Source organism: Bos javanicus, chromosome 6 (genome assembly GCF_032452875.1).
Source record: "Bos javanicus breed banteng chromosome 6, ARS-OSU_banteng_1.0, whole genome shotgun sequence".
Lineage (NCBI taxonomy): Eukaryota > Metazoa > Chordata > Mammalia > Artiodactyla > Bovidae > Bos > Bos javanicus.
In genome coordinates this window covers 19200478-19226502 of record NC_083873.1, presented here as the reverse complement: position 1 = coordinate 19226502, position 26025 = coordinate 19200478, and the positions used below count along the sequence as shown (strand labels likewise).

The following is a 26025-nucleotide window of genomic DNA, read 5'->3' as shown; positions in this document are numbered from 1 at the left end:
AAAAAACAATGTGAAAGGGCAGAGTAACTTAGCTAATACTTTTCAAAGCTTTTTATCATAAAAATGTTTATTTTTTTAAATTTAGTAGAGGAAAAAGGGGAAAAAAGCTTTGACTCTTACTATCCAAATACAGTTAACATACTGGGTATACTGTTTTCTTTGTAAATATTGTAGATTTGTAATTACTGTGCATGCAGTTAAGTGTTATATCTGTTTTAATAACATAATCTTTTTTATTTTTAATTTTGGTGCAGAGTAAGTCAGCATTCCCAAACTGTTGTAGAAAATTCTTGTTCAAGTAAATTTTAATAGCTTTTCGTTGGTTAGTATTCCATGGCTAAATACTTTGGGAAGTGCTTCATAATCATATCCTTTATTGAAATTTTAGCTTGGGCATTAAAAGAGCTAACTCCAGAATCAGACGGACCTAAGTTTTAATCCTCATTTACTAACTAGCCCCATGACCTGAGCCAAATTAATTTTAAGTCAAGTTTTCTTCTATACATAATGTAGATAATTGCTATATTTGTAGCTGATCTATGCACAGCATTTAGCGAGCCCACAATAAATACTCTGCAGAAGTTACCTATTATTAACTTTATCATCTTGAGAAATCCTCTATGTATTAGTATATTAAAAGCTCTGAGGAAGCTAAGCAGGCCTAAAAGTTTGAAATCCAGTGGATACTCAATGTAAAATTGAACCTTATGCAGCAGTCGGCACAGAGTAGTGAAATGAGCACTGCGTTGAATGATAAACATTTGTCTGAACTTAAAGCAATGACCTTAAGCTAGCATTGTTGCCCTAAACATGAAAGCGGAAAGTGGACGTGTTAGTTGCTTAGTGGTGTTTGACTCTTTGCAACCCCATGGACTGTAGCCCACCAGACTCCTCTGTCCATTCTCCAGGCAAGAATACTGGAGTGGGTACCCAGTCGCTTCTTTAACCAGTACCTGAAGAAAACCGAGATGGCTTCATCCACAATTTATATATGAATGGTTGAATAGGATCCTTCTGTATTCTCAGTATTTTAAGATTTCATGGCTCACATAAGTGTTTTCCAGTAACATTTCTGTCTGTTACTAATACTGTTTCTTTTTTCTTTCTTATTTCTCCTGTTTATCCACTTAGTAGTTAGAAAATTCATTTTTACTGAATGTTTCAGGTAGCTCATGTTTCTAGGTCCTGGTTTTTACCAATTTAAAACTAGACCTTAATTTAAGCAAGTATTTTTACACTTATGGCTAAGGATATAAATTATACTTATTTTTATAATATATTAAGTAAATTAATATAATTAAATATATTAACTAAATTAACATAATTAAATATATTAGTTATCTTTATATGAATAGTATATTAGTGTCCTGGAGTATTTAAAGTATAAGAAAAGTTGGATGGTGTTTTACCTGTTTGTATTTGAGTGAGAGATACATACATTTTATTGAGAAAAAATTTTCTCATAAAAATGTTTGAAGTTTACTTATAAAATAAAGTTTACTTATAAAAATGTTTAAAGCTGATTTTTAAACCATTTTCTACCAAATGAATTATTAACTAGTCTTAACTAGCTGTAATTTTTTTCCTGTTTTCAGTTTGTGGTAATAATATATTGGTTCCCTGAAATGGCTAGTCTTTTCACTTTATATATCCTAACCCCTTACCATGAGATAACAAAGATTTTGAGGATTATTCTGTCATCTCCCTTTATCACATTGTTTGCTCTTATGTGTGCATGTATTTATATGTTTAACTTACTTGTGTTTCTGTGTTTTGAAACATGGCATTCTCTCTTCCTAAACAGTCTGTGCTTCAATATGTATCACAAAAGTTATATTTTACTTAACTCATAACTATGTTTTCCAGGTAGTTAATAGATTTATTTCAGTATAATTATAGATCTTTTTTGCTTGTAGACTAGGATTTATTACCTGTATTTTGTGAATTATTTTTAGTCTTAGTTTTGAAGCTGTTTTGTAAGTTAGAGCATATGTTTCATATTTGGTTTTGTAAGCAACTTGATGTATTGGTGAGATGACTTTGTGGACCTACTGTTGAATTTATGAGACCTGTTTTAGACTTAAATCTATTTATTTCATATCTGTTAAGAGAAGTTTACTAGGGTTTTTTCTGATGTGTATCACTAATTTCACATTTATTTTAGTATCACTCATCAAATATTGCATTGGTAGGGAAGCAAAAGTTACAGCTTATGCCAAACAACTTAGGCCAATCAAATCATTGTTTCTGTTAGCGATAGCTGTATTTCACCTATTGAAATATGTAATATTTGGTCATTACTTATGTTAAACTGAAATAGACGTCAAACTAAAAGAATGCTGTAACCGGAATACTAAAAGTTCAAAAAACATAACTTTTTTACTTTAAATTTTCATCATATGTCCATGTATTTTTCTCTAAAATTCTGGCTTTAACATTTGAGGAGCAATAGCAGGGTTATTGGAGAAGGCAGTGGCAACCCACTCCAGTACTCTTGCCTGGACAATCCCATGGACAGAGGGGCCTGGTGGGCTGCAGTCCATGGGGTCGCTAGGAGTCGGACATGACTGAGCGACTTCACTTTCACTTTTCACTTTCCTGCATTGGAGAAGGCAATGGCAACTCACTCCAGTGTTCTTGCCTGGAGAATCCCAGGGACGGGGGAGCCTGGAGGGCTGCCGTCTATGGGGTCGCACAGAGTCGGACACGACTGAAGCGACTTAGCAGCAGCAGCAGCAGCAGCAGGATTATTGTGTATTCACTTTTGGTAAAAAAAAAATTGGCAGAATTTAAGTTATATCTTCATTTTCACTCTTGTACATTTTTTTTCCTCTATTTTTCTAAGCTGTTAAGTAGTAGTCCATGGAGTAGTTTACTGTGGCTTTTCCAGATTAACCACCTTTGCCCCATTTATATTTTCTTGATTACTAACAACTTTATTTTTATAAGGTTTTTAAAACTTTTTCTATATCATACATTGTCACTGTTAGCATAAAGATTTTTGAGGGTTGGTTTTCTTTTTATAAAAAAGTAAACATCTCAGTATTCTTTGCCTAATAATTTGAAATTTTAAAACAATCTTATATTATTTGTCCACTGTTAGCCAGTTTTTTAATAAAAAACTTCACCTCTGAGTGTGTATAATTTATTTAAAATTAGAGCTGTTTCAGCAATGTTTGTGTCATGCTTTGAAGTGTAAACTGATGCTAAATTAGGTAAAAGGCAATTCTTAGTATTGTTAATGATTAACAATCGTGACTTTTGTCATGTGACTGTCTTAATATTTGGCAGTATAAACCTTATGAATTTGGCTTCAAAAGTTTGAAATTTTGAACATGATGAATTAATCCCAGAATTTTGCTTATATATGCAATATTTACATACTGATAGGCTGTCTTCTAATTTCTATGAGTTATAAAATTAAAATTCTATTTTCTTCCACAAAAGAAATAGAATTATATGATATACAGAATTCTATATATGTCATGTCAGTGTATGTATATATAATATATATTATGTTAGAGTATATTCTATTATATAGAATTATATAATATATAGAATTCTATATATAATGTCAGTGTGTCTATATATGTATAGAATTCTGTATATGTGTCTATATATGTCTATATACAAAGAATTCTATAGAATTGTCTCTATATAATATATATACACTAATATTGTATCTCAGTATCTATATGATTAAATTGATGTTTTCCTAATTGTTGATCTTTTTCCTTTAATATTGTCTTTCCTAATTTACATGTTCTTCCTTACATGTAAGTTTGTACATAATTAAATAAGACAGTAGAAATATCCAATACATGAAAGAAACATATAAAGAAGAAATTCAGTAACTGTCTTTACTTGGGAACTCAGGTATAGTACTCAGTTATCTCGTAGTTAAGGTTGTTATTAGTCTGTCTCCTAGTGTTAGTGTCTTATGTCATAATATTCTGCAGTATTTAAAATTTCTTGAAAACTTGGCAACCTGAAATATGATTAAATATCATATTTTCTGCTTTTGGGAGAAAATGATTTTCTTTTCCAGTCAGAGTGAGGAATTAATCTATTAACATTTCTGCCGCTTAATTGATTTGTTTTTCTAATATATGGTTCTCTTGCAGTAGAAAATGTTTTTCCTTTCAGACTGCTTGTTCATGATGTCCTATACAATAAACTTACTCATTCTACAGTATAATGTTTCACTTTCATTTTTTCACTTAGGATTTTCTGCCGTTTTTTGGCAAAAATGGCAACTGGTGATGCTGTTCTGAAGAGATTGGAGCAGAAGGGTGCAGAAGCAGATCAAATTATTGAATACCTTAAGCAGCAAGTTGCTCTTCTTAAGGAGAAAGCAAGTAAGAAAATTTGAAAATTTAAGTTTTCTGATCTGAGGGAGATACTTAAAATAAATTCATACAGTGACGGCAAAAAATAAAATGTGTTTACCACAGACAATATTATATTACTTCACAGTCTTGATGATGACTTCTGTATTCCTTTAATATTGCAATTATGAGTGAAGAAATATTCTGGGATTAAGATAAATTAGAATTGGTGTATGGTGAACATGTAATATTTAGAGAAAACAATGTGTTAATTCAAGACTAATAAAAATTAATATTTAAAATAAGTTGGTATAGAATTAGAGACTAAAAATGAAGAAAGCTGGGTAAAATCAAATAGAAACTCAAATATCTCCTTTAATTTCATATAAAAGAAAATCTTTACTTTCATATTGCTCTCTTTTTGGGTATTTTCTGAAATGATTTTTACAGTTTTTCCAGTGCTTATGTTTTACCTCAAAATTGCTATGATGTATTCACAAAAATATTAGATCTTCTGCTTCTAGAATTTAGGTTATTTTTTGTATATTTTATTTCTCAATAGCCAGTGGTAATACTATGAAAATTCCAAAGTCTTTTACCATCACTTATTTAAATAAATGCTCTTCTCTGCTACATAAAACTGAATGACTTAAAGAATCCTACATTTACTATCTAAAAATTTTTCCCTTTATCAAATTTTTCTTCTTTTTAAATACTGTTTTAATTATTTTTATAATGTTTTATAAATACTTTTTCTTACTGTTTTTCTTAAAATTTAAAAAGGATTTTTCTTACTATTTAAAAAAATTTTTAATGCTTCTTCCCATTAGAAAGATGAAGAGATTATAGAGATGTATGTAATATAGAAGAGAATTAAAAAGGAAGTAATTTATGGAGAGTAGTAGTAATAAATATGTATATGTAAGTAAATACAGGGCAGGACTATACTGCTTGACATGAGAGTATCACACGCTATGTGATTTGCGTACATGGAATCAGCAAAAGTGCAGCAGGCATAGTACAGATTGATATAATAGTGTGCCTTTGTGTTGGCAACCCAGATACCAAAATCAGCTTTGAGTCATGTTTTTGATTTACTCAAAATGATGAATGATGTTTCTTTAGGTAGAACTCTTAAACAAAACAAAGTACAGATTTGCATAGTACTTGATTCCTAGAAAATTCAGAGTATAATGAAAATGTTTAAAAATGTTTAAATGTAAAAAATAACTAGAATCTAGGCTCAAATAATAAACAGGATTTCACCTGTGCATCTGTACAATGTCACTGCAAAACCGTGCAGGTTATGAGACAGTTCTTCATTTCACAGGAATATCTAACCTATTGCAGAACATCTGAAATCCCTGACCTCTGCCCTCCAAATGCCAATACTGACTCCCATTATTAGTGACACCCAAAAATTCCCTTATAGATTTTCAAAGTCCCACCTAGAGAGCAGTACCAACCCCACTGAGAATCCTTGTCTTTTATATTTTGTGTACCCTATTGCTCACCGTTAACACACTATGTTGAGCAAATCATTTCGTTTAATGTTTGACCAGCTCTACTTTTGAGACATTAGGAATTGAAGAGTTTTCATGTCCCTTTACAAGATACTGATTAAAAAGGAAGAAATGAGAACAATTTTTTATTGTTTGGTATCATTATTAGATCTTCGACTTTGAAAAAAGTTTAATATATCTGATATTTGTCTCTCAGTTAACCTGTTAGTAACACTGAACAAGGTTCTTATACTGTCATAGCATTTTTATAAAAGCTAGGAAAATGATTGATAAACAAAACCTCTTCTGTTTTTACTTCAAAGATTTTCTCCCTTTCTCTTTTAAATATCATGTTGTTTAATAAATATTAAACTGATACAAAGGAACTGGTGAAACATTTGGTTTTAGCTTTGATTATACTGGCTATGCTTTTATCAAGTAGTATTCATAAGAAACCTTTTAGAAAACCCAGCTATGTCTTAACTGGTGGTTCTTGATCCCAGTTTTGCAGGCAACTTTGAGAGAAGAGAAGAAACTTCGAGTTGAAAATGCGAAATTGAAGAAAGAAATTGAAGGATTGAAACAAGAGCTAATTAAGGCAGAAATTCAAAATGGAGGTGATTAATTATAGAAATGATAGGTTGATTCATAACAATAATTATTACATTCTTTATTAAGTTGGGTTTTATGCTTGATTACTCGTCTCATCCTCACAACTGCCCTTCTCATGCATTTTTCCTCTTACATTGAAGAGAAAATACAGACTTAGAAAAGGCAGATAGATGATCTTGCCTAAGATCATGAAAAAATGCCAAAATTGGAGTTTAGAGAGCTGCACTCTTAATCTCTACTGTGATCATCACTGGTCCCCTATTAAACTCGATCATCACTATTCCCTATTGAGTAGAATTGAAAATAAGCCATAATAGTATTTAGTTAACATTTATTAAATTTTACTGTATGCCAGGCACTACCAAGTGGTTCATATACGTTATGTATTTTATCCTTAAAATCTTATGTACACAGATATTCTTGTTTTATACATTGACGCTTAGAGATATAATTTGCCTGAAATCAGATACTGGTTTTTAAGTTATCCAGATCAGCAGATAATTATCATTTCACCTGGTATGTTGTAAATGAAATGAAAGTTTTTATTGAATTATTTTATAAGTGTCTCAGTTCTGTTCAGTTCAGTCGCTCAGTCGTGTCCGACTCTTTGCAACCCCATGAATCGCAGGATGCCAGGCCTCTCTGTCCACCACCAACTCCTGGAGTTTACCCAAACTCATGTCCATCGAGTTGGTGATGCCATCCAGCCATCTCATCCTATGTCCCCTCCTCCTCCTGCCCGCAATCCCTCCCAGCATCAAGGTCTTTTCCAATGAGTCAACTCTTCGCATGAGGTGGTTTCAGCTTCAGCATCAGTCCTTCCAATGAACACCCAGGACTGATCTCCTTCAGAATGGACTGGTTGGATCTCCATGCAGTCCAAGGGACTCTCAAGAGTCTTCTCCAACACCATAGTTCAAAAGCATCAGTTCTTCGGTGCTCAGCCTTCTTCACAGTCCAACTCTCACATCCGTATATGACCACTGGAAAAACCATAGCCTTGACTAGATGGACCTTTGTTGGCAAAGTAATGTCTCTGCTTTTGAATATGTTATCTAGGTTGGTCATGACTTTTCTTCCAAGGAGTAAGCGTCTTAATTTCATGGCTGCAGTCACCATCTGCAGTGATTTTGGAGCCCCCAAAAACAAAGTCTGACACTGTTTCCACTGTTTCCCCATCTATTTCCCATGAAGCGATGGGACCAGATGCCATGATCTTCGTTTTCTGAATGTTGAGCTTTAAGCCAACTTTTTCACTCTCCTCTTTCACTTTCATCAAGAGGCTTTTTAGTTCCTCTTCACTTTCTGCGTGAAAGGTGTCATCTGCATATCTGAGGTTATTGATATTTCTCCCGGCAATCTTGATTCCAGCTTGTGCTTCTTCCAAGCCCAGCATTTCTCAGGATGTACTCTGCATATAACTTAAATAAGCAGGGTGACAATATAAGAGCCTTGACATACTCCTTTTCCTATTTGGAACCAGTCTGTTGTTCCATGTCCAGTTCTAACTGTTGCTTCCTGACCTGCATACAGATTTCTCAAGAGGCAGGTCAGGTGGTCTGGTATTCCCATCTCTTTCCAAATTTTCCACAGTTTATTGTGATCCACACAGTCAAAGGCTTTGGCATAGTCAATAAAGCAGAAATAGATGTTTTTCTGGAACTCTCTTGCTTTTTCCATGATCCAGCGGATGTTGGCAATTTGATCTCTGGTTCCCCTGCCTTTTCTAAAACCAGCTTGAACATCTAGAAATTCACAGTTCACATATGGCTGAAGCCTGGCTTGGAGAATTTTGAGCATTACTTTACGAGCGTGTGAGATGAGTGCATTTGTGTGGTAGTTTGAGCATTCTTTGGGATTGGAATGAAAACTGACCTTTTCCAGTCCTATTCGGCCATAAAAAAGCATGAAATTTTGCCATATGCAGCAACATGGGTGGACTCAGGGTATTATGCCAAGTGAAATAAGTCAGAAAAAGTCAAATACTTATAGATGAATCTAAAATTACAACAAACTAGTGAATACAATAAAAAGCTGACTCATAGATGTAGGGAACAAAACAGTGGTTACCACCGGAGAGGGAAAGAGGGGGGCAATATTGGAGTTGGGGATTAAGAGGTACAAATAATTGTGTATTAGGTAAGCTACAAGGATATATTATACATCATGGGGAATATAGGCAATATTTTATAATAACTATAAATACAGTATAACATTTAAAATTGTTAATCATTATATTGAATACCTGTAACATATTGTATATCAACTGTATTTGTTTCAAAATAGTTTATGATTCACAGTTTCATAGTTTTCTGTTTGTTTATTTAACATAAATGACATTATTTCATTTTCTTTGTCAGTAAAACAAATACCATTTCCATCTGATACTCCACTAAAAACTGATTCTACAGTTTCTGAAAATGAGATACAGTCTATACCAATAACAGCCATATCTTCTGGTGCTAAAGAGCAAGTAAAAGGAGGAGGAGGAGAAGAAGAAAAGAAGATGAAAGAGAAAGCTGAAAAGAAAGGTATTTTTTAACAGTTAAATTTGTTTTGCACTTGACTAGTTTACCAAATGTCAACATTTTTCATAATGGTGTCAAAAAGAAAGTTCAAACTTATGAAATAGAATAAAGTTTAAAAACAGTAGGGTAATGGAACATTAAAGGTGGGCCCTCAAGGGTGTGTAAAGGTTGACCAGGTTGACAGGGCAAGAGCATGACTTGAGTAGAGGGACTAGCATAACTAACACCAGGAAGTAGAGAACCATATGCAGTTTGCTATGACTGAATTTGCATGTATTTGTGGGGAACAGTTTCAGAGAAATCACAGGTAGAAAGTTAGCTTAGAAGCAGTCATGAAGATAAGAAAACAATATTCCAGTCAAAGTAGAGTGTCTGAATTAGCGTTGGGGTGTTAAATGTTTTAGGAATCCGTAAGAACTGAAGTAGAAAGTATATCACTGTCCACTTAAACAACTAGAATAGAAATCTTGCAGTCAACCTTAACTTGTCACTGTCCCTCAATTTTTGTATCTAACTGACTACCAAAACCTGTATAGTCATATCTCAGGGATATTGCAGATTCATTTCCAGACCATCAAAATAAAGCAGATAGCACAAGAAAGCAAATCACAAGAATTTTTTGGTTTCCCAGTATCTATGAAAGTTATGCTTATACTGTACTGTGCTCTATTAAGTGGTCAATAGCAGTATACCTAAAAAAAAAAACAAAAAAAATACTGTACATACCTTGGTTAAAAATACTTTATTGGTAAAACATGCTGGCCATCACCTGAACCTTTAGCAAGTCATAATCTTTTTGATGGGGGAGAGTCTTTTTTCAGTGTTGATTGCTGCTGACTGATCAAACTTATGGTTGCTGATGGTTGACTGGCTGTGGCACTTTTTTAAAATAAGACAACAGTAAAGTTTGCTGTATTGGTTGAATCTTCCTCACAAACTATTTATCTGTAGCACACAATTCTATTTGATAGCATTTTACCCACAGTGGAACTTCTTCAAATTGGAGTCAGTCTTCTCAAACCCTGCCAACTGCTTTATCAGCCAAATTTATGTAATGTCCTAAATCCTTTGTTACATTTCAACAGTCTTCACAGCCTCTTCACTAGGAGTTGATTCCATGTCAAGAAATGACTTTCTTTGCTCATTCATTAGAAGCAATTCCTTATTCACTAATATTTTATCATGAGATTGCAGCAATTTAGTCATATCTTTAGGCTCCACTTGTAATTCTAGATCTCTTGCTAAATCTGCAGTTTCTTCCTCCACTGAAATCTAGAACTCCTCAAAGTTTTACATGAGGGTGGGAATCGACTTCTTCCCAACTTCTGTTAATGTTGATATTTGACCTCTTTCCATGAATTCTTAATGGCATCTCAAATGGTGAATCATCTCCAGAAGGTTTTCAGTTTACTTTGCATCATTCTGTCAGAGAAATTACTATATGTGGCAGCTATAGCTTTAAAAAGTGTATTTCTTAAGAATAAGACTCGAAAGTCAAATTTATTTCTTGATCCATGGACTGTAGAATAGATGTTGTATTAACAGACATGAAAACAAGCTTAATCTCACTGCACATCTTTATTAGAGCTCTTGGGTGACCAGGTGGATTGCCAGTGAGCAGTAACATTTTGAAAGAAGTCATTCTTGTGAGGTGAAAGTCTCTCAACAGTGGGCTTAAAATATTTTGTAAACCATGTTGTAAACAGAAGTACTGTCATCCAGGCTTTGTTGTTCAATTTATAGAGCACAAGCAGAATAGATTTAGTGTCATTCTTAAGGGCCAGAGGATTTTTCAGAATGGTAAATGAGCCTTGGCTTCAACTTAAGGTCACCAGCTGCATTAGCCCCTAACAAGAGAGTCGGCCTGTCCTTTGAAGCCAGGCATTGACTTCTCCTAACTATGGAAGTCCTGGGTGGTGTCTTCTTACTATAGAAGGCTTACAATTTTTATCTACGTTGAAAATCTGTGGTTCACTGTAGCCACTTCATTAATTATCTTAACTAGACCTTCTGAATTGCAACTTTTACATCACTTGCTGCTTCACCTTGAATTTTCATGTTATGAAGACAACTTCTGTCCTTCAATCTCATGAACCAAGCACTGCTAGCTCTAACCGTTTGTTTTTGCAGATTTCTTATCTCTCAGCCTTCACACAATTGAAGAGAGTTAAGGCTTGGCTCTGGGTTAGGCTTTGGCTTAAAGGAATATGTCTGGTTTCCTCTTCTCTCCAGGCCATTAACGCTTTCTCCATATTATCAACATGACTGTTTCACTTTGTTATTGTTCATGTCTTCTCTGCAGTGGCACTTTTTGTTTTCCTCAACAACTGTTTTCTTTGCATTCACAACTTGGCTGTTTGGCACAAAAGCTCCAGCTTTTGGCCTGTGTTGGGTTTCAACATGCCTGCCTCACTAAGTGTAATCATTCCTTGCTTTTAAATGTGAAGAATATGTGACTTTTTCTTTCACTTGATCACTTTTTAAAGGCCATTTTAGGGTTCTTTTTTTTTTTAATGACAAAGATTTTTAAAGTTTTGTTGTTGCTTTTATACTTCAGAGTCTCGTATTGATGTCCTGGTCATATCTATATGCAACAAAAACATATACATTTAAACTCATTTTTTGTATTATTGGACCGTAATGTTCTAAGAGAATTCTGTCCAATAGATATATAATATGAAGTGTATATATATTGTAATGTTTTTGAGCAATATCATTAATACAAAAAGCAAGTGAAATTAATTTTAATAATACATTGTAATGTAATACATTGAAAATATTATTTGAACATGTAACCATAATAGAAATTATAAATGAGATATTTGCATTCTCTTTCTTCATGGTAGGGTTCTTAATTGGCTTAATTTCGGCCAGAGGAAAGGGAGAGACAGATGGGTTGGCTGATGGTCGAACAGTCAGAACACACACAGTTATTAAGTTTAGCATTTTATATGGGCATGGTTTGTGGTACCCTAAAGCATTTACAATAGTGACATCAAAGATCTCAGACCGCAGATCACCATAGCAAATATAATAATGAAAAAATTGGAAATATTTTGAGGATTACCAAAATGTGACACCAAGACACAAAGTGACAAATGCTGTTGAAAGAACGGTGTCAAGAAAGTTGCTTGATGCAGAGTTGCCACAAACCTTCCATTTGTAAATAATGCAGTTATCTGCAAAGCACAATAAAGGGAAGCACAATAAGATCAGCTTTGGCTGTAATTCCTACCACCAAAACCTATCTGGAGCCCGGTTCTGTGCCTGCATTTTGTTAGGTGCTACCAGGTAATTTAGGCTTCCCAATAGCTCAGTGGTAAAGAATTCACCTGCCAAGTAGGAGACAGAGGAGATGCAGGTTTTGATCCCTGGTTTGGGAAGATCCCTTGAGGAGGAAATGGCAGCCCAGTCTAGTATTCTTGCCTGGAAAACCCCGTGGACAGAGGAGCCCGGTGGGTCACAGTCCACGGGTCACTAGGAGTCTGGCACCCCTGAAGCGACTGAGTGCGTCGTGACACCAGGTGGCTAGGTTCTCATGAGCCCATCTGATTAATGTTAAAGCCTCATGTTCTCTAGTGTGTCCTTACCTGGCCGCTAAAGCTCTTTTTCTAATCATAAATCTGACTCCTTATTTATTAACTTTGCTTTATTCCTTTCTGGACTTCATTTTCCCAAATGTCAAAAAATAGGTTTTTATAATTCATTACACATGCCTCTCGTGGTACTTAAACTCTTTAAATTTTTTTGGAAAATATAAAAGGGCTGAGGGATTCATAATCTGATCTAAGCCATTTTAGCACCTAACCCTTGTCAATTCCTTTTGATAAGCATGAATAGCTTCTAGGTGCTGTGCATCCTCTTCTACATCACTTCACCACTAGGTGGTATGGTTACAATGAAACCAAGTCAGACTGATTCTTTCTTTTTATGAATTTTATTAAGTAGGCACAAAACATTCATGCAACCTGTTCTTATAAGTTTGGTAAAAAGTCCATCCTCAAAGAGGATAAAGTATTGTGGCTGCAAGATCAGTCAACCTTGTGGTTAAATGAAACAACAAAAGTCTTCCTTTCGAGGAGGGAGCATCCAAGACCAAATGAAGATCTAGGTCTTGAATACCTGTGTTCAGTAGAACTTTCTGTCCGTATAGCTGGGTTGTCCGACACAGTAGACATAGCCATGTGTGGCTGCTAAACATTTAAAAACATGTCTAGTATGACTAAAGAACTCAATTTTAAATTATTTTAAATTTAAATGTTAAAAACTATATGGAGTCAGCAGCTACTGTCTTGGATAGTGCTGGAATAGAGGGCTGTTTAATCAATGTTGACTGCCAAGATTGCCAGATTACAAAATTGTGCTCTCGAAAGGGCTGTGGCCCCCATACAGTCTTTCTGTACTACACTTATGAGCATCACTCATTTGTTAATGAAACATTTCTAAAGTCTCTTTATGATGACTAACGAAGTTCTTGGTATGGAATTTCATATTTACAATCACCTGTGTAATGTAGATCCCTGAAAAAGGTATTTCAAATGCCTGAAGTTTTAAAATTCATAAATATAGCTACATCATATTGTTACAGTAGTATGTATGTTGTTGTTGTTCAGTCACCTACATGTGTCCAACTCTCTGTGACCCCATGGACTGTAGCTCGGCAGGCTCCTCTTGTCTGTGGGGTTCTTCAGGAAAGAATACTGGAGTGGGTTGCCATATGTAGTGTTTTAAAATAAATACATAGTTTATCACTCAAAGATAACTATTAAGATTTTTGTAGTAATTATATATATATATATGGAGAAGGCAGTGGCACCCCACTCCAGTACTTTTGCCTGGAAAATCCCATGGATGGAGAAGCCTGGTAGGCTGCAATCCATGGGGTCGCTAAAAGTCGGACACGACTGAGCGACTTCGCTTTCACTTTTCACTTTCATGCATTGGAGAAAGAGATGGCAACCCACTCCAGTGTTCTTGCCTGCAGAATCCCAGGGACGGGGGAGCCTGGTGGCTGCCGTCTATGGGGTCGCACAGAGTCTGGCACGACTGAAGTGACTTAGCATAGCATAGCATATATATCTTTATCATTAAGGCTCTTAACTATTTTTAAAAATCTTTTCTGATATGTTACATGAAAAGTGGTATTTTTAAAAAATTTGCTAATGAGACTAAAAATTTGTCATTTATTTTGAACTAGCTCTACGTTCTCTTTTATAAGCAATCTTTGTGAAAATTGTGAATGTCTTTTATGCAAAATCATCTGTTCCCACTCCAGAATTACTCTTCCCTGTGCTTCTGTATTTCTTTTTATTTGTAATGTTTATCACATGTTCATTATGTGTATCTGTTTTTTTTTCTTTAATATTATTTATGGCCATGCTGGGTCTTCAGTGCAGACTTTTCTCTGTTGTGGCAAGTGGTCACTGGCTTCCCGTTGAAGTGGCTTCTCTTGTTGCAGAGCACGGGTCCTAGGACACTCAAGACTTCAGTAGTTGCGGCTCCAGGGCACAGGCTCAGTAGTAGGGCACAGGCTCAGTAGTAGAGCACAGGCTCAATAGTTGTGGCATACAGGCCTAGTTGCTTCACCACATGTAGAATCTTCTGGATCGCCGGGATCAAACCCGCGTCTCCTGCATTGGCAGGTGGATTCTTTTCCACTGAGCCACCAGGGAAGCCCATATCTGTCTGTCTTGTAAGAGATTTTTGGTACCTGGCTAGTGTGGGCCACTCATCTTAATTTTTTCAGTGCCTTAGATCTCAGTAAATATTTATCCAAAGATGAAACAAAGAAGTAGTTAAGAAACAATGCTTTCAAGATAACAGCTTATGTCCTACAGATTAGGAGGTAGTTTTGTCTTACTTTTTTTTTTCTGCCAGAGAAGATAAATGTAAACTTTAGGAATTTGAACTATATTCAGGTTGCATTTTGACTTAATGGCTAAAGTGATCTTATGGCTTATAAGAGTTATATTATCAGCAAGTAAATGAAAGTAGAATTTTGAAAACATAATTGGAATAAAATGTTTTCTTCCACTCAGATAGTTTCTGTAGGCAAATCTAAAGTCCTAAGAAGTCTTCAGAGGAGTATAAGAAATGGAGAAATTCATTGTATACTTACTGGTATGTTTAAGTGGTGAGAGACACATTTTATCAGTGAAATTATATTTGATTGTAGTTCATGCTGTCAGTTGGCTACTTAAGATATTCTTTCTAAAGAATTTTTCACTCTTGGAGAGTCACAGTAAATCTTAAAGGATTTTTTTCCCTCTGTTTCAGGGAAAGGGAAATTTTTTCTGTAGAGTGTTATTTATAGACTATAAAGTCTCTGTTACAATTGCTTCACTCTGCCAGAGTACCAAAGCATGCATATACAATATATAAATTAATGAACATAATTTTGTTCTAGTAAAACAATTTCATAGGCAGCAGGCTGGATTTGACCTTGAGCCATAGATTACCAACATCTACTCTGTGTCTTTAGCTAGAGATATAGACAGTTCAACAGAGGAATAGCTTAGAGGGAATTCAAGATGTTGTGACATGGATAATTCTTTCCTTTGTTACTTAAATGAAGATAGAAGATGAACACTCATTTTTTCTTTTAAACTCATCAGAATCAATACTGTGGAGATTTTCATTTTTGTTTTACTTCTGAAGTTTACCCTTTGTAACTATTTTTTAGGAGAGAAAAAGGAGAAAAAACAGCAACCAGTAGCAGGAAGTGCTGACTCTAAGCCTGTTGATGTTTCCCGTCTGGATCTTCGAATTGGTTGTATCATCAGTGCCAGAAAACACCCTGATGCAGATTCTTTGTATGTAGAAGAAGTAGATGTTGGAGAAACAGCCCCAAGAACGGTGGTCAGTGGCCTGGTGAATCATGTTCCTCTTGAACAGGTAATCTATGTAGCTAAAATTATTTCTACATATGCGTTTTGGTGTCAATCCCTCTTTCTTAATTTTTTTCATGTAATTTTATATCAAACCACACAACATGAATCAATATTGATTAATTCAGTTGATTATTTAAATATGATAAATCCACCAAAAAGTGCACAAAACTACCAAAAACTTGCAAAAGATCTGTAAATTAAGATCAAAGTCATGACCATAGAAAGAAGAAATGATATATTATTTTTTCTCAATTTTTAAAAGTATTTTTAGTTTGTTATTTTATCATCACTGTTCTATCATGGAATTTTATTCCCTGATTTTAATTTTAAAATCACCATTATATAAGCTCAGAAAGTACCAATCTAAAATTAATAAAACAAGCTTTATATCTTAATAACTCAAGTATTTTCATACTGGAAGAAAAAAGAGGAGAGGGAATTTTGAAGATTGAACTTGAACTTTTTAATGGTATTCCTTTATTCATTAAAAATAGTGTGTTTTAAACTTTTATTATTTGGATATTTAAATATATCTATATTTCCAATGTCAGACATTAATAATTTATAACTTGCTCTCTCTAGACATCTTCTATAGAAATTTGCATCATCCACCTATTTCTTCTGCTCCATGGTGCTTCAGAGATACTGCAAAGACCATAGTCTTCCACATTAAAATAGTTCTGCCTCTTGGTTCTTTCCCAACTCTGTTGCTGATTGACTTTGTGAACTTGCACAAGTCCCTAGTTAATTCATTCTAATTTCAAGATGCTGATATTTACTGCGAATCTGCACTGTTCCAGGAACTGTTGTAGACAAGTGAATAGAAAGAAAGATAGATGAATGATAGATTTGTTTAAAAAAAAAAACCCTGGGATTTCCCTGATGGTCCAGTAGTTAAGAATCTGCCTTTCAATGCAGGGGGTGTAGGTTTGATCCCTGGTTGAGGATCTAAGATCCACATCCATGGGGCAACTAGAAAGAACTGTGTGTAGCAGCTACTAAACCTGTGTGCTCTAAAGGTAGCATGCTGCAGCTGAGAGCCTGCATGCCACAGCAAAGGCCCATCACTGCCAATAATAATAATAAACAAAAGGCTCTGCCTTTGTGAAGCTCGTATCTGAGAGGATCAGAACTTCCATGATAGTGTGTTAATATCAGGAAAAAAATAAAAGTAAGGAAAGAATCTAGAAAGTATTGAAGCTAGGGGAAAAAAGTGGCCAGGGAAGAGCAAAGTGGTATTTAAGTAAAGGTCTAAGAAAATGAAGAAAGCAAATTATTCTGTCTTATGGGATAGCATTTTCAGGCAGCCCTGAATCAGATGTTATCCTGGGATGTTCAAAGAACAGCAGGAAGCCAGTGTCATTGTAGCAGACTAAATAACGGGGAATGTGATGGGAGATGAAGTCAGAGATAAGGATGCCAAATGCTGTAGGGTCCTAGAGATCATTGTAAAGACTTTGGCTTTTTTTCTGAGTGAGATGAAAGCCACTGGAGGATTTTTGAGCTAAGGGATAATATGGTCTGTCTCACATATTAATAGTATCATCTGGTTGCTTTGTTGAGGTAAGAAAGATGGCATTAAGGAGATCAGTAAAGAAATTTCTCTTATCTGTGAAAAATGATAGACGACACTGGTGTGTGCTTTTTCTTTTTAACATTAATTTTGTATAGGACCAGGACCCTCTCATAACAACTTATGAAGTTAGGTTCATAAGGAGCCCTGGAGAAAGAACCAGTTAATCTTGAGCCAGCTCAAATTTGAAAAACTCCTCCTCATTGGGGCTTCAACTTTTTTGTTCTCCTAAGTTACAGACTAGTTCTTCTTTTCCAAAAGCTGTCATTCACAGCCATATGCAAAGTGATTTGTATACATATCTGAATCTAACCATCAAGTCAGTACTAGTCAGCAGTCTATAAGGTAACTGCATTTAGCTCCCTAAAACTGTATACCACATTTTTTACATTTGTTTATTTTTCTAAGGTAAAAATCTACAGCTGTCATCTGATTCTTAACAGATTGCATCTAGCTAAACCTGTTATTTTTTTGTACATATCTGGTGTAACTTTTTTTATTAAGTTCCCATATATATGGCATCTTAAAGTTATTTAATGTCTGAAGAGAATAAGAATTCATAAGATCACCAAAAAGGGGGCCTTTTCCATTTGAACCTTAGGTTCATTTTTTTTTAAATCTTAGAATGTGGGGGTAAATTTATATATAACATTTATTTATAAAACCATCTTTCACCTAGAATGTGTCTTGTCTCCACATGCAGTGACCCTTCTTGAATGTTATTTTACACCTACTGAAAGAATTTAAACTGTGTCCCTTATTTTTGCTCATTGACAAAAAAGTTAAGACTTCAACTATTGAAGTTTAAAGAAATTGCTGTTTACTTCTGTAACAAATTATAGAAATAGCTATCGTTGTTTGTTGTGCTGTGCATAAAGCTTAAATTGTTAAGTGATCAGTACTTTTTAATTTAGGAAATGAATCTTGCATAGTATTGAAAATGATCAAACATGTAGGGGAAAAATGTGCATTTATTTTAGTGCTGTTTCTAAGCTAAATGCTTTATATATAGGTTGTGATTTAATCCTTGCGGCGTCTTTATATCATTTCCCTCATTTTGTGAGGAAACAGGGAGATCAACTTTATGAGTCTCATTGCTAGTACATGAGAACTAGCAATGAAATTTAAAACCAAATCTGTTTCCCTCAGTCATTTCTTTATTTTTAAGTGAAATATTATTGCCTCTGCTGTTTGATCTATAATGCATTGTCAGTTCGTAGAATTTTTTTTTTTTTTTCCGTGTTGATACAAGTCTTCTTTAACAACATAAAAGATTTTGGACACAGATAAGGATAAAACAGCCACAAAAATAGAACATTTGATATTTAGCATATTAGATGTACCTTAATGTATTCTAGATAAGATTATTCTAAATCTTTGTACATCTTTAATCATCAGTGTGTATTTCACACAGATGCAAAATCGGATGGTGGTTTTACTTTGTAACCTGAAACCTGCAAAGATGAGGGGAGTAGTATCTCAGGCAATGGTGATGTGTGCAAGTTCACCAGAGAAAGTGGAAATCTTGGCACCTCCTAATGGATCTGTTCCTGGGGACAGAATTACTTTTGATGCTTTCCCTGGTAAGTATTTATTAGTTACTGTTTGTAATTTGGGACTCATGGTTCTGAAAGCTATGTTTGGAACGTTTAAATTTAAAATCACTCCTGTATATGACTTGTAAGACTTTACACTAAATGACCATTGTTAGTGATATTTTTGTTTATTGAGATTGACATAAGATGGTACATTAAGCACAACTGTGTAATTATTCCTTCCCCATGAACACTCAAATTGCATAAAACACCAGAGAGACTGTACCCTAAGTGAAATACTAATTTTGATACCTACATAACATAAGAGTGTGATATGGATAGAGAACCAGTTAATGTGCTACAAAATCATTTAAGTGTAGATTATCTCAGAATGCAACATAGAAAGATGAAGAGATGAAAAGTTCAGACAGGGAGCCGAAAATGTATAATTCTCAAAGTCAACCTAGTAATATACTTGTATATGCTTTTACTAGCCTTTAGAATTTAGAGGAAATCTTTAAGTTGAAATTCATATTTTTTTAAAAATCTAAAAGGAAGGTTCATTTCATATTGTTTCTTCTCTCTAGTAAAGTGCTCCTGAGACAGATGAAGCTTCCTAATTGTGAGAAAGTTTCTTCAAATAGGCCTTTGGAAGCAGTAAAGAAAGCTTGGCAGATGTAGAATAAACATTTCTTTCATAAAAGTGGAAGACCTCTTAAGAGTAAAAACAGAAATTAAAAGACTATATATTGCCTTTTGGTCACAATCACCACTGCTTACTGGGAAATCAAAACACTTCCCCAAACCTTATGCTTTTGGTTAGGATGTTATGTTTATACCTGACAAACCTGAAATTCTATTTTTCTAAACTGGAATGGAATGAAAATAAAAGTGAACTTTTTCTTTTAAGATTCAGCATACACTGAGGGAAAAAAATCTTGGTTCGTCTTTTCAGATTAACATTTGCCTTCCTTTTTACTTAAATATTTAACATGAGTGCATTTTAAGTTTTATTTCTCTATATAAATTGTTAAGTCAGATATTTAGAACTGGAAGAAATCATTTATTTTAACCCACTATTTTACAAATTTAGAAACCGAGACCCAATAGAACTTAGCTGCCTACTTAAGGTTTGTAGAAGGATCAAAAAATAGATGTGCCTGCATCTCAAATATTACCAGCATTTTTGTTGGTGGATCATTGGCTTGCTATGAATTCATATGGACTATTTCATCAGAGAAGGCTTATAGTTCTTTTATTTCTATGACAGCTTTCATTCCCCTTACCTTATATAGAATTAGAATTAACAGGTAAATATTTCAGCACTTGAATCAGTTGTTATTATCTGGACATTACTCTTAAGTAGTGTGGAGTTTTTTTTAAAATACTCAGTGACTTAGCATTAGAGATGCTAATAGCCCAGAGTGGATTTCTTGCCTTTAGCATATTTTTTAATCTTTCAATCTGTTTGCTGTTGGTGTGTGTTTATATCTACATCATTGCAGTCTAAAATTCCTTTCATATTCATAGTTTCTCCTTGTGCTTTAGTAAATGAATATGTAGATAACATATAAAAATTTTTCTAAAGTGAAAGGGAAAAACCTAACATTTAAGTGGCCCATGCAGTTGTTTGAATTATACTCTTATAACTTATAAAATGCTTAACCAAGCTGAACAGCATCAAATAATTGATAAACTTGGGGACGTGAGGTCTGTTAATTCTCATCCTGCTTATGCACATCAGTTACTGCTTCTGTAGCAGTAAATCTGAAAGGAAATAACAGTTAATACTATGTATGCAACAGATCGGAGAAGGCAATGGCACCCCACTCCAGTACTCTTGCCTGGAAAATCCCATGGATGGAGGAGCCTGGTGGGCTGCAGTCCATGGGGTCGCTAAGAGTCGAACACAACTGAGCAACTACACTTTCACTTTTTCACTTTGATACATTGGAGAAGGAAATGGCAACCCACTCCAGTGTTCTTGCCTGGAGAATCCCAGGGACGGCGGAGCCTAGTGGGCTGACGTCTATGGGGTCACACAGAGTCGGACACGACTGAAGTGACTTAGCAGCAGCATGCAACAGATCATTAGTCTTACTGTATTTTTTTTTCTTTTCCCAGAGAGAGCCATGATTTATCCGTATTTTATTTTTCAGCATATGTTTTACGTTTTAAAGCTTAAGGTGTCTGCTGGTACATTTTGATGTTCATTTGTTGTGCTCAGTGTCTAGAGATTTACATTTCATGTTATAGTAAGTGTGGTATAGAAATTGCATTTGGGGCTCAAACCTTTGAATTGCTAATTGGCTTTGAATAACGATTTTCCAACTATAAAACCATTGCTTCCATAAAGTTTAGAAGATGCCACATAATATATTTATAATAATGGCTAAAACCCCTCCCCACTCCTTTTTTAGTCTTAAATCTGTAAAGCCATAAATTATTTCAATATCTAGTCCCTAAAGTATCAACCAAAAATAACACAATATTACAGCAAGAAGACAAAGATATTGACACTCCCTCCTCTTTCTTTTCCTTTTTTTTTTTTTTGAGAATGCACTGGATTTAGTCTCATAATAAATGGAAATTTGCATTCAGACTTTTCTTTTTTTTTCTTTTTTTTAATTTTTTATCCCTTTATTTCTCATGTGTTCCCCATCCTGAACCCTCCTCCCTCCTCCCTCCCCATACCATCCCTCTGGGTCATCCCAGTGCACCAGCCCCAAGCATCCAGCATCGTGCATTGAACCTGGACTGGCATCTCGTTTCATACATGACATTTCACATGTTTCAATGCCATTCTCCCAAATCTTCCCACCCTCTCCCTCTCCCGCAGAGTCCATAAGCCTGTTCTATACATCAGTGTCTCTTTTGCTGTCTCATATACAGGGTTATCGTTACCTCTTTCTAAATTCCATATATATGCGTTAGTATACTGTATTGGTGTTTTTCCTTCTGGCTTACTTCACTCTGTATAATAGGCTCCAGTTTCATCCACCTCATTAGAACTGATTCAAATGTATTCTTTTTAATGGCTGAGTAATACTCCATTGTGTATATGTACCACAGCTTTCTTATCCATTCATCTGCTGATGGACATCTAGGTTGCTTCCATGTCCTGGCTATTATAAACAGTGCTGCGATGAACATTGGGGTACACGTGTCTCTTTCCCTTCTGGTTTCCTCAGTGTGTATGCCCAGCAGTGGAATTGCTGGATCATAAGGCAGTTCTATTTCCAGTTTTTTAAGGAATCTCCACACTGTTCTCCATAGTGGCTGTACTAGTTTGCATTCCCACCAACAGTGTAAGAGGGTTCCCTTTTCTCCACACCCTCTCCAGCATTTATTATTTGTAGACTTTTGGATCGCAGCCATTCTGACTGGTGTGAAATGGTATCTCATAGTGGTTTTGATTTGCATTTCTCTGATAATGAGTGATGTTGAGCATCTTTTCATGTGTTTGTTAGCCATCTGTATGTCTTCTTTGGAGAAATGTCTATTTAGATCTTTGGCCCATTTTTTGATTGGGTCATTTATTTTTCTGGAGTTGAGCTGTAGGAGTTGCTTGTATATTTTTGAGATTAGTTGTTTGTCGGTTGCTTCATTTGCTATTATTTTCTCCCATTCTGAAGGCTGTCTTTTCACCTTGCTAATAGTTTCCTTTGATGTGCAGAAGCTTTTAAGTTTAATTAGGTCCCATTTGTTTATTTTTGCTTTTATTTCCAATATTCTGGGAGGTGGGTCATAGAGGATCCTGCTGTGATGTGTGTCAGAGAGTGTTTTGCCTATGTTCTCCTCTAGGAGTTTTATAGTTTCTGGTCTTACGTTGAGATCTTTAATCCATTTTGAGTTTATTTTTGTATATGGTGTTAGAAAGTGTTCTCTGAGATCATGATTATTCCTATTTTGAGTCTTATTAATAAATCTGAGTTGATAGTTAATCTCAAAGCATGTATAAATGCAAGACTTTTTAGCTTTTGGACCCAATTACTATTTAAAAATGGGGTGTTTTTTTGGTATTGAGTGGTATGAGTTTTTTATATATTTTAGATATCAGCAGCACCTTATCAGCCAAATTGTTTGCAAGCTTCTTCTCTCATTCAGCTGGTTCTCTTTCATTCTCACCAAGTAGAATGGGCAGCAGATGAAATTCAGAGTAGTTATCATATTTAGCTAGATAACCCTAACACTTAAGTTATTTCCAGTACTGTAGGAAATCTTTAAGTACTGTAGCAGCAATTTAGTCATTTTTTGTTGAAATATATAGTAAAGCATAGGCTGCTTCTGCCATGTATAAAAATGCAACACATCAAATTATGCTCTCATCTGTTCAAAATCTTTCTTTATATGTAGTGATAAAATGAGTATCTTGTATTTTCCTTCTGATCATTTGGGGAATAAATTAGCTGTACAGCTGTTTCTTAAAAGAGTAAAAAATAATACCTTTAACATTTGTAAGGAAATGACAAAATGTTTTGCCAATTAAGAATTTTAAAAGTGCTGATGTCACAGAAATAAAGTAAGTGTTAAAAGTAAATATTTAGATTCTTATCAGGTGTAAAGATCAGAGATTGTATCTAGGACAATTCACTAGAAATCTCTGAAGACAGTTTATTGATATGTTAGCTATTTATTATTTTCCCTGTCCCAACAGGAGAGCCTGACAAGGAGCTGAATCCTAAGAAGAAGATTTGGGAGCAGATCCAGCCTGATCTTTACACTAATGATGTATGCGTGGCTACGTACAAAGGTGCTCCCTTTGAGGTGAAAGGGAAGGGAGTGTGTAGGGCTCAAACTATGGCCAACAGTGGAATAAAATAAAACACTTCAGTTTCTGAAATTCATTAAAGAAAACAATAAAAAGAAATAACATTTGTCACTCATAGCTAAAATACAACTGGCTCATTTTTGTGGTTATTTCTCTTCTAGATTTGAGTAGTCTTTTACCTGGTATGTATTGTTTTCCATTGATTAGAGAAACACTACATTTATACCGGTAGGTTTTGAGCCTGCAAGGAGGAATTTGCCTGTGTTTCATGATGATTTATTGTTCAGTGATTGTGTTGGCTAGCACATTGCTTTTTCTTTATACATTTAGAAAACTTCAGATTAACATTTAGTTTCTCATTTGTAGGCACATGTTGCATGCAATTTGAAGCCTTTGGCTTTTTAGTATCTTTATTATAAATGTCTTCTCTTTAAAAAGACAAGTTAAAATTTCTGTTAGGCTTATTAACTAGTCATATCGTAATGGTATTGAAGATGACCATCTGTTGATTCTAAAGAGCCAAACAGCATAAAAGCTAGGAGACATGGCATTTGAACATTGTTGTTATTGCTTGCCAGAGTAACCCAGATTTGTATACTTCCAACCGTGTAGAGAACTTATTTTTTGCATCTAACTAAATAATAAATAATAATAGTAATAAATCTTGACTAACTCTAAAGAATAAACACATTGTAAAGTGTTGCTAATGTAGATTCCAGTAAATTGACCATAAACACAATAGTTCAGTTTTTATGCTAGGTGACTTCAAAGATTCTTTAGATACCTAATACAAGACTATTTATAGCTTTTATCTTTAAAAGAACATTTAAGATTGATATATTTTATTTTTTTCATGTACCATCATACTAAATATATGTTAAACACATTAAAAGAAATATATTTCAAGAATATATATTAAAATAAATTGTAGCCAAAAATTTAACGTGTGTAAGTTTTAGATGTCAAGTGCCTATTTTCACTCATCTTTCAGATTTTGTAGGAACAAGGAAAATTAACTTACGCACTATGAACTTCAGGTACCCACCTTGAGATGATGACTGAGTTACCAAAAAAGAGATGCATCTATGGAGGTAGGAATATCTACTTTAAAAGAAAAATCACACACAGTATTTTAGCACTGTTGCTGTTTGTAGCTTACAATAAGAAGGAAAGACAAAGCAAAAATGTTTAAAAGAGTCCTGCATGCTGAGTTATAAAAAGTATCATTCACTTACGTCCATGGAGTTCTGGTAAGCTAAGACGTGTGACCATCATAGAAATTTCTGTCTTCTTCATGAAAAACTGAATATTAACAGAATCATTAACACTTGTTGATAACTAAACACAAATGAATTTCCAAAGTTATTTTGTACTCAAGATACATTCTTTTGGGAAAAAGACTTCATGAATATTTTCTGATTTTTCCCAATTATATTACATTTCTATAAATAATTCTAATACAATTTAAAGAATATTTCAACTATTCAGGTAGTTGAAATATTTATTCTCAATTTTTTAAGTTACATGAAAACATTATTCAATCAAGTTATCCAGTTAACGCCATTCAGTTATTTTTATAGAAAACTTAATTCTGTTTTACTTATGTTGCTGGAATGAGAGCTCTTAGAGAATCAATAAAAAATAACCCTTGTGGTCTCTGACTGGTATTCAGCTCTTTAAGAATTTCAACAGTAGGAAATGGTATTAGGTCACAGACTAAACAGCTAGTGCCTCTTGGCATCTATTTATATATTTATATATTGCAAACTAAACCAGGAAAACAAAAGCTGACTTTCCCCCAAGATAATTTCTCATGTAGTGTTGACCCAGTATATCTTATAGTGAATATTGACAGGACTAACTTTTTGTATATGTAGAAATTCCATTGTGTATTATTCGTATAAGTCATTTTCAGGACATGTTAATATAAAATTGAAAATTTTTTCTACCTTGCTTCTATGAAGACCTTTAAGTGCTCTGCGGATACAAGAGCACTGTGTCCACCAAACAGATAATTTGTTGTTGCTTTCTAAAAAAACATGTAAATTATTATTTATACTATTTACAAAATATTCAGAGTAACTCACTGAAGTTTAATAAGCACATTAGCAAGTTAGACTTGTATTTATGACTCTTAGAGATGCTGACAATTCTGTAGATCTTAGTAATAATGGTTTTGAAACCAGATTACCTAGTTTTGATTCCAACTATACAACTTAAATACCTGTGTGATCTTGAACAACTGTTTAGCCTCTGTAGCCCTTACTTTCCTCATCTGTAAAATGG

General features: G+C 34.4%; 1 protein-coding gene across 1 annotated transcript in view; it reads left to right on the top strand.

Moving 5' to 3' along the window:
• AIMP1 (aminoacyl tRNA synthetase complex interacting multifunctional protein 1) overlaps positions 1-23868 on the top strand; it is a 30267-nt gene extending 6399 nt beyond the window's left edge. The window contains exons 2-7 of the mRNA XM_061419453.1: positions 4225-4358; positions 6334-6447; positions 8803-8973; positions 15653-15864; positions 18848-19016; positions 23626-23868. Coding sequence (XP_061275437.1) covers positions 4225-4358; positions 6334-6447; positions 8803-8973; positions 15653-15864; positions 18848-19016; positions 23626-23792 — 967 coding nt within the window. The 3' untranslated portion in view covers positions 23793-23868. The remainder of the gene's footprint in view (positions 1-4224; positions 4359-6333; positions 6448-8802; positions 8974-15652; positions 15865-18847; positions 19017-23625) is intronic.
• The last annotated feature ends 2157 nt before the right edge of the window (positions 23869-26025 follow it).